This window comes from Tupaia chinensis, unplaced genomic scaffold (genome assembly GCF_000334495.1).
Source record: "Tupaia chinensis unplaced genomic scaffold, TupChi_1.0 Scaffold147869_1, whole genome shotgun sequence".
NCBI lineage: Eukaryota > Metazoa > Chordata > Mammalia > Scandentia > Tupaiidae > Tupaia > Tupaia belangeri.
In genome coordinates this window covers 1,261,971-1,272,230 of record NW_006207719.1, presented here as the reverse complement: position 1 = coordinate 1,272,230, position 10,260 = coordinate 1,261,971, and the positions used below count along the sequence as shown (strand labels likewise).

General features: G+C 36.4%; 1 protein-coding gene across 1 annotated transcript in view; it reads left to right on the top strand.

The window, feature by feature from the left end:
- ATF7IP (activating transcription factor 7 interacting protein) overlaps positions 1 to 10,260 on the top strand; it is a 105,770-nt gene that overhangs the window by 41,606 nt on the left and 53,904 nt on the right. Inside the window, 1 exon segment of the mRNA XM_014584793.2 lies at positions 6,403 to 7,946. Coding sequence (XP_014440279.1) covers positions 6,403 to 7,946 — 1,544 coding nt within the window.

Sequence of the window (10,260 nt, the reverse complement as noted above, 5' to 3'; positions counted from 1 at the left end):
GTCATAGTTTTAATGAATGACTTGTTCCAGATGACAGTATTTGAAATGATCTTATGTTTTGTTCTGGTAATACAGCTATAGAGACTTTATTGCAGGTAACACACCCTTCTCTAATGTTTTTCTTAAATGTGTTTTGCTTATGCAAAATAGGTTTCTAAAAGTAGGCTACTGATTGGTTTGCACAGATAAGGCTGAACTAGTTTGAACTGGTCGTATATGCTACCACTTCCTTATTGCTTTGTCTGTTTTTCATTACACTTGGAACCCACAAAAGCTCTGGCAAATGGAAGTATTGTGCTCCCTTGTGGGTATGTATGGTAGTTATTCTGTAATTTTTTTTTTATAATACTATCCTTTTACTGAATGTATTGGTTGACAAAACCTGATTGCTTTGGATTATATTTATTTTTATTAAATGTTCTTAGTGGTGGCTTTTTAATATTAAATGTGAGGTTCTTGTGTTGTATTTTCTAATTCATATATAAAATACCAAATTACTTAAGAGAAATTTGTCTCGGACTCTCTATGCCTAAAAACATTATCCTGAGTACATAAAGACATTAATGACAGTAATATTTATTGAGTGCATACTACATTCTATGTAGTATTAATTAATTATGCATTTAATGTACAAAATCTCATTTAATTGTCACCACAGCCTCTGGGGTAGATGTTGATAATTCTTTTTTAAGATAGCAGAAGCTAAGTAATTGAAATGTTAGATAACATTTCTAGTGTCACATAGTGAGTATCAGAAAATGCTAGAATTCAGATCCATGAATCTGTTTACAGAATTCGTGTTCTTAATTGTGTGAGTAAAAGTTATAAAAATGTTTGCTTTAAAGGATCAGTTACTTTCAATTCAACTGGTGATAACTGCCAGCTATCTTTATAACAGATATAAATGTTATAAAGTAACATTTATAAATGTGGATTTGAGGTCAGAGTGAAAAGAATTGCAGTTTCAGTGCTTGAAAATATTTAAGGGTAACATTACTACTTATACATATAACAACTTTGTATATTTGGAGTCAGCAAGGTTAATTGATCATAAAATTTGCATTTTGTCTCTGCAGAAAAATTTGTAGTCAACATGACTTTGGGATGGATGAGAGAGAACTTAACAGTTACAGTTTTAAGAACATAATTAATAATCCTTTAAATAGTGTCTATGATAATTTTTCATTGAAGTCTCTGTTTAATTGAAAATGATTTTTCTGGGACCAGCAGATGGTGTAATGGTTATGTTGCCAAACTCCTATGTAGTCAGCTGCTGTTTGAGTCCTGGATCTCGTGTGTTAAAACTCACACTGGGCATGTGTGCATGTGTGCCAAAAATTTCGAGAGGAGAATGGAGGAGAAGGGATTGCAGCGTGGTCATCCCCACAGGGGGTGATTTTTTTCTGTCTCTGTCTTTCTCTGTCTCTCTGGTGAGCACACGTACCCTATAGCAAAAATCTAAAAGAAAAAAAAAAAAAGAAAAATTATTTTGCTAAATAGTTTTATATATAATTAATTACATAATTTACTTAAAAAATCTAGGAAGCCTAAGAAATATGTTTTAAGTAATCGGTTTAAAGTGAGAATGCAGAATGTACCATAGTCTAGGAGTTCTGTGACAAAATGGTAGATTCTCAAGCTGTATTGGCATCCAGCATATAGGCTAGGCTTATGTTTTTAAGCCCTTCAGCCAAAAACTTTGGTTGTACTTGTAGCTAAACAAGTTATGTTTACTGTTTGTTTCAGGAAGGGAAGAATACTCACTGAAGAAAAAGTACATCAAAAAGGAGATGTTAGGGAAAAAAGTATAGGATTTAGTTATAGTTTAGGTTGGGTTGTTTTGAGATTTCAAGGAAATTTAGTTTTACTCTGCATTGGGTGTTATCTGGAAGTGAGGGCAGTTCTGTGTTTGGGCATGTCAATATATCTTGTCTGTATAGGGAGTGCAGCCTACAGCAAGGATAAAGTTGTAGTTAATTAACTAGCTGTTTCTTATTTAGTGAGAGAGGAGGACATTTGGTATTTTGTGGGTTGCACAGTGACTTAGTCTGACTTTGCTGTTCTGTGAGGTGGTTTTATGAGCAAGTAGGAGAGCATCATGGGTGGCCCAGTAAGAAAACACCATGACTTAGCGGTAAGCATCAGATCGGTTTTTAAAAACATTGAGGCCGGGACCAGCAGTTAGCATAATGGCTATGTTGCTGGACTCCCATGTAGTCGACTGCGGTTCAAGTCCTGGACCTGGTGGCTTAAACTCACGCCGGGCACGTGTGCGTGCATGCCCAAGATCCCGAGAGGAGAGTGGAGGAAAAGGGATTGCGGCGTGGCCATCCCCCCTGGGGGGGTGATTTCTTGCTTTCTATCTCTCTGTCTGTCTCTATCTTTCTGGCAAGGGCATGCATCCTATAGCGAAAACCTCTCCAAAAAAAAAAAAAAAATTGAGGCCTATTTGTAAGCGACAGGAGAGGCTGTTTTTTTTTTTTTTTTTTTTCCCTTGGGCCAAAACAAATATATCCTTCCATTGTATCCCTACTGGAAATGATAACGGCAAGTGGGTATCCAATATAAAAGCCATTTTCTTGCCTCCTGTTCATCTTAGTTCTTAAAGGATTTTATTTTATTCCACTCTTGACACTGTCTTTCTGCAGGACTAAATACTTTACCTCTTTTGTTTGCCTTTATTGCGCTGGCCAGTTGTTACATAGAAATGGTGAGAAAGAAAATTTTGTTTTGGTTCTGATCTGATTTCATCATTAGTTATAGTATCTAGTTTTCTTTGTAGATCACCTTTCTTAGGTTGAGTAAATTTTTTCGGTTCTTAGTTTCCTGAGAGTCTTGGTGAAGTGTAATCATTGAATTTTGTCAAATTAATATCCCATATCTGATGATGTGATCCTTTGTTTGCCCCTCTGTTCTGTTCCTATAATGAATTAAAGTGCTTGAATTTCTTTCCTCTTAAACAATAGAAATCTATTGTCTCACAGTTCTGGAGGCTAGAAGTCCAAAATTAATGTAATGTTGGGGCTGTACTTCCTCTGATGGTGCTAAGGAAGGATTTGTTCCCAGGCTTCTCTCTTAACCTTCTGTTAGTTCCTCAGCTTGTGAAAGCATAATTCCAGTCTTCACATGGTGTTCTCCCTGTGTGCATGTCTGTCTGTATCCAAATTTTTTTCTCTCTAAAAGGACACCAATCATTAGAGTCCACATTAATAACCTTATTTTAACTTGATTACCTCTGTAAAAGCCCTGTGCAGTTGAGGTCACATTCTAAGGTACTGGGAAAAAGAGAGTTTGACAGTTTAACCAGTAACAACCTGCTACTAGATGTTGGTTCAGTTTAGGCAAAACTCATTAGTCAGTCACCCTGGTGGGCATAAAGTAAAACAGAAACACTTCATAACTTGCTCATTATCAGCATTGTTTGACTTTTGTATGTGAAACCAGCTTTGTGTTTTTTAAAATACAGTTCACTTGGTCACATGTAGTATCTCTTTAAAAAACATGCTTCTAAGTAACTCACAGATGAAAAAAGACATCACAATGGAATTAAAAAATAGCTTAACATAATAATAATAATAACTTGAGATGCAACTAAAGCAGTGCTTAGAGGGACATTTATAGCTTTAGATGCATACATGAAAAAAAAAGATTGACAGCTAGTGATTAAAGTTGAAACTTGGACAAATTGAACCCTTTCAGAAAAGTAAGAGAAAAGAAGTAATAAATATTAGAGCAAAAATCAGTGAAAACAGAAAGCATATGTAAAACTGCAAAATATAAGCCAAGATTTTAAAAAGTCCATACTTCACTTAACAAATAGAATTGATAAAAGTCTAGCAAAACTTAGCAAAAAAAGAAAAAATTACAGGTTTTTTTTTTTTTTTTTTACTTTTTTTGGAAACAGCTTTACTGAGAAGTAGTCACATAGATTTAATTCAGCCATTTACAGTGTATAATTCATTGGCTTTTAGCATGCTCACAGAGTTGTATAACAATTACCACAGTTAATATTGGAACATTTTCAGTATCCCATAAATAATTTTTGTACCCTTGAGCTTCTTCCCAAACCCTCTAATCCTAGGTGATCACTAATCTACTTTCTGTCTCTATAGTTTTGGCTATTTGGGACATTTCATTTAGTCATTCAATATATGGCCTTTTGTGACTGGCTTCTTTCACTCAGCATGTTTTCAAGGTTCATCCATGTCAGATTATTTATAAGTAATCCATTCCTTTTTATGGCTACATAATATTCCATTATCTAGATATACCACATTATATTTATCCATTAATTGGTTGCTGGCTGTTTCATTTGCGTTGTTCCCAGTTTTAGGCTGTTATGGATAATGCTACCTTGAATATTAGTGTACAAGGTTTTATTTTTTAAATTATTTTATCTAATTTTATTTATTTTAATTTGACCAGAGAGGGACTGAGAGAGAGAGAGAGAGAGAGAGAGAGAGAGAAAGCGAGCCACCAAGTCCAGTACTCAAATTGTGATTGGCCATGTGGGAGTCCAGCACCTTAACCACCATGCCACCTGCTGGCCCTAGGTGTACAAATTTTTACATGGGATTATGTTTTTATTTCCCTTGGGTTTTTACCAAAGAGTGGAATTGCTGGGTTGTATGGTACTCCATATTTAAAATGTTTAGGAACTACTCTGTTTTCTAAAGCACCTGTAGCATTTACAATCCCACCAGCATTACATAAAGGTTTCATTTTCTCTACATCGTTGCCAACCCTCCTGTTCTCTGATTATAGCTATCCTGGTATATATGAAATGTTACCTCATTATGGTTTTGATTTTCATTTTCCTGATGACTAATGATGTTGGGCATCTCTCCACATTTATTGTTTATGGACTATTGGCTTATTAATGTATTTGTATTTGGTTGTCGGAAAAGTCATGAGGCATTTTTACATAGAAAAATATAGAATAAATACGTCATGATTTTTCTGACAATCCAAATCTGTCTTTTTAAATCCTTTGTGCTTTTTAAAACTGTGTTATTTGGTTTGTATTATGTTAAAACAGTTATACATTCTAGAAACAAATCTTTTATTAGATATGCAATTTGTGAATATTTTCTCCCATTGTGTACATTGTCTTCAGTTTCTAGATAATTTCCTATAATTTGCTTCTAGTTCTATTCATTTAGATATGCCTGGTTGCACATGTAATGTAGTCTTTCTTACATGTTTCTTAATTTTCCTTTTTTTCCCCTTTTCTCTACCTTTTTCTTTACATTTTCCTTTTTTTTTTTTTTTTTTTTTTTTAAATTTGCGAGAGAGCATATGCACTTGCTGGAGAGAGATAAGGGTGAGTTGGTAGGGAATGAGAGAGCAATCCCCCTGGGGGATGGTCACACTGCAGTCCCTTCTCCATTTCTCCTTTTCTGATTTTAAGAATGCATGCTGCACATCAGCTTGGTCTGTTTTCCAAGCTACCATGTCTGGGATCTAACCACAGTTGATCATGTGTGATCCAGCTGCTTTAACCATTGTGCCACTGACTGGCCCCAGTTTTTATCTTTGTTCTCATTTTTTCATCTGCATTTTTACTTTATCTATTTTTTATATGTTTATATACATGAGGTCTTCAGAAATGCTTATGGAAAGTGGTGTATTTTGAAAAAAATATACTGCAGGTATTTCAAACAATTTTGTACCAAATAAACTTGTACATTAAATCCATTTTATCACAGACTTTTTGAAGTCCCCTTCCTTCAGACTATATGAATGTCATATTGAGAATGAAAACTAGTCCACTTTTTTCCTAATATTTTCTACTAATTGATCTACTGTGGACAGTACCTGCTGTGGTTTGAATGTGTTCTCCAAAGTTCATGTGTTCTAAACTTAGTCACCAATGTCACTGTGTTGAGAGGTGGGACCTTTTAAGAGGTGATTAAGTCATGAGGTCTCTGTTGTCATTCATTGATTAAAGCCGATATTGCATGGGTGGGTTTCTGATAAAAACAGAACCGGTTTGACGCCTTCCATACTTGTTCCCTCTTGAATGTATGATCTTTTACCCTGCTGCCTTGTACCATAGATGATTGCAACAAAAGTCCCTCACCAAATTTGGTTTCCTGATCTTAGATTTCCCAGCCCTCAGAACCATGAGCCAAGAATGTTTCTGTTTATTTAAAAATGTTCTAGTGTCAGGTAATCTGTTATGTAGTAGCACTCAGTGGACTAGGACAGTACTCATTATAAATTTTGTATTTCATAAATTCAGTAAGTATGAAAATTAACACACAGCAAGCATTGCCAAGTTTTCTATGTCATTTCAGAATTACGTGAAGTGTGCTGCTTGCTTCTCTTACAAGTTCAATATATAGTAATTAGGTGGCTTCTGTTTCAATCATTAAACTTTTTTTTTCTCTTTTTTTAAAGATTCAAAATGGATAGTATAGAAGAACCTCAGAAAAAAGTCTTTAAGGCTCGAAAGACAATGAGAGTGAGTGATCGTCAACAACTTGAAGCAGTGTACAAGGTCAAAGAAGAACTGTTGAAAACTGATGTCAAGTTGTTAAATGGCAATCATGAAAATGGAGATTTGGACCCAACCTCACCTTTGGAAAATACAGATTATAGTAAAGACAAAGAAGAGGTGAATGGCATTGAAGAGATTTGTTTTGATCCTGAAGAAAGTAAAACAGAATGTAAAGAAACACCTTGTATCTTAACGGTTAACGTTAAAAACAAGCAGGATGCTGATTTAAGCTGTGAACCTCTGCCTCTAAATAATATAACTCCTGAACCATCCTCTAAACTGACCACTGAACCAGCTTCTGGTGATCCACTCTCTAGTGATCTGGCCACTGGAGATCTAGCCTCTGGAGGACTGGCCTCTGGTGATTCCATTTCTGGTGTTCCCACCCCTGGTGATCTCACTTCTGGTAATTCTGCCTCTTGTGATCCAGCCTCTGGTGATCCTGCCTCTTGTGAACCAGTCTCTGGTGAACCATTTTCTGGTGAACGGGTCTCTGGTAAACTGTCCTCTGGTGATTGTGCCTCTGATGACCCTGCCTCTGGTAATCTGACCTCTGGTCATCTGGCCTCTGGAACACAAGCCTCTGTTGACCCTTCCTCTGTTGATCCTGCCTCTAGTGAACTTGCTTCTGTTGATCCTGCCTCTGGTGATCTGCCTGCTGGTGAACTGGCCTCTGGTGAACTGGCCTCTGGTGAACTGGCCTCTGGTGAACTGGCCTCTGGTGAAGTGACTTCTGAATCAGCCTTTGATCCTACCTTTGAACCATGTCCTGTACCAGCTTGTGAACCTGCTGCTGAAACTGACAATACACAGCTGAATAGCAATAAGGATGATGATTTTCTTGAAAAAAATGGGGATGATGAAAAATTAGACCAAATTCAGAGTAAGGACTCATTTGATGAGAAAAATAAAGCTGATATTAATATTGATGCCAATAAAGAAACCCTAGAAACAGATGATGCAATTATTTGTTCAGATTTACCTCCTGAAAATGAGAAGAAGGTAGAGGAAGATACAGAGCTTGCTTTTGGAGAAGAGGCTATATCTAGCAGTATGGAAGTTGACCATCATGAAAAGAATGAAGAAGAAAATTCTGCGGATCTTATAGAAACCATTCGTGAAAATGTTACAAAAGATGACAAAAGTGAGAATATCTTAGAAAGTACGGATTCTATGGAGACAGATGAAATCATTCCTATTTTGGAAAAGCTTGCACCAGCTGAGGATGAACTTACTTGCTTTTCTAAAACTTCTCTTCTTCCAATTGATGAGACAAATCCAGATCTGGAAGAGAAGATGGAAAGTTCTTTTGGTTCACCATCTAAACAAGAAAGTAGTGAGAGTTTACCAAAAGAAGCTTTTTTGGTCCTCTCTGATGAAGAGGATATTTCAGGTGAAAAAGATGAATCTGAAGATACATCACAAAATGAGGCATGCTCTCCAGGTTAGCAGATTGTTTAAATTTTCAAGATTTTTTTTTTAACCTATAATGAATTGCTTAATGAAACATTCTTACAAAGTTTTAAATTTATTTTAGTTGCAGAAAAAGTTGATAACAGTGAAGAACCTATAGAAGATTCTCTTAACTTCATAGAATTTAGAACTTAAAAGTGATCACTTTGTGAGAAGCTAAATGTTCAGAGGGGAGCCAAGTAGAAAATACGGTCCTTGACTGTAAAGGGTTTATAGTTTAGGAATACAGATGAATTGGACCAACGTAACACTGAGATAACAATTTTAGTCAGTGCATAGATCAAAGTCCTAAGCACTGTTCTTTTTTGCTGTCACTTAGTGAATAAAATAGAATTTTAAGGGCTACTAGTTTAATTTACTTGCTTCATGTAACACATCATATTATCAGTTAATTTTCCCAGTGAAATCTTATTCCTTAATATATGTCTAGAAATGACACCACCTTAATGGAAGTCAGAAATCTCAACTGCTGATTGTCTACTATATTTGATAAAGACTTTATCCATTTGCTTCCTCAGTCCTGTTGATTCTAACCAATTTTTAATTTTTTAATTTTTATTTTTTGAAGATGTTTTTGCTGTAGGGTGTGTGCACTTGCCAGACAGAGACACAGAGAGAGAAAGTGAGAAATCACCTCCCAGAGGGGATGGCCATGCCGCAATCCCTTCTCCTTCATTTTCCTCTTTGGATCTTGGGCACACATACACACGTGCCCAGTGGGAGTTTAAGCCACTGGGTCTGGGACTTGAACCGTGGTTGACTACCTGGGAGTCCAGTGACATAGCCATTACGCCAACTGCTGATCTCCTAACCTTTTATCTTCACTGTTCTCTTCTGAATGATCACTCTATAAGCCAGATCTTTAATTTGATTGTGTCTGCTTCATTACATCCCCTTACTTTTTTTTTTTTTCTTTTTTTTAAGGTTTTTGCCATAGGCAGTGTGCATTCACCAGAGAGATGCGGAGAGACAGCAAGAGGGAAAGTGAGAAATCACACCCCGCCCCCAGAAGGGGGGGGCGGGGCAAATGTCCACACCACAATCCCTTCTCCGTTCTCCTGGGATTTTGCTCCCAGCATGATTTTTAAGCTCCCAGGTCTGGGACTCAGACTGCTGTCAGCCATGTGGGAGTCCAGTGCTGTAACCACTACACCACCTGTTGGCCTGGATCCATGTTACTTTTAAATTAATTACAAACTCCTTGTGTAAATGGTATATAAACTTCATGATTTGTTCAGTACCTACAACTTCATGGTCTTTTATTATTCATACAGAAAAAAGACAATGAGAAAAATTCTACTTTGCTTTCATGGTGAAACCTTAAACATTACTTGTGTGTGGAACTTTCTTTAGTTACTCATACCAACATGAGTATCTTTCTGTTCCCACTGTATCACTTTCTCTTAGACTTGAAGCTCTGAGAGGAGTGATTTTGCTGTCATGAAACACAATATGTGTTTTCTAGTTTGTTCAAAGAAAAAACAAGAGCAGGACTGAGAGACATAGAAAAAATTTTTTTGCCCAGTACATCAGTACCAGCTTTTGTAGGTAGACTTTATTTTTCTTACTAAAAGATTACTTATTTCCAAAGAACATTTACTAAGCTATATAGACAGACAGGAAAAGACCCTTCTTGGTTCTAGGGATTTGAAGATAAAATTCAATACTTGCCCTCAGTATGCAAACAAGGATTAAGTCATAGATCATCACATACAAGATTATGAATATAGTGATGGTGTTAAATTGGTATTCTGGGATTGTAGAGAAGAGTGACTTTATAAAAGCACAAGATAGAGATCAACAGATGACTTAATGGTTACATCACTGAACTCCCACATAGTTAATTGCAGTTTGAGTCCTAGACCCAGTGGCTTAAAACTCATGTTGGGCACATGTACGTGCATGCCCAAAATCCTGAGAGGAAAATGGAGGAGAAGAGATTGCAGCATGGTCATTTTTCCTGGGTGGTCATTTCTTGCTTTCTGTCTCTCTCTCTCTCTCTCTCTCTGTCTGTCTCTCCAGCAAGTACACTTACCCTCTAGGGAATAAACCTCTCTTAAAATAAAGAAAAGCACAAGATATATTCAGGAAAGCCTTGCCTTTCATTATCTGCATAACATAGGGTTTTTTGTTTTTGTTTTTAAACACTGAACTTTTTTATTCTAATTTTTGTTGTTTTCTTAGATTTTTGCTACAGGGCATGTGTGCTTGCCAGAGAAAAAGAGAGAGAGAGAGAGAGAGAGAGAGAGAGAGAGCAGGTTAGATGGCAAGCGAGAAAGCAACCT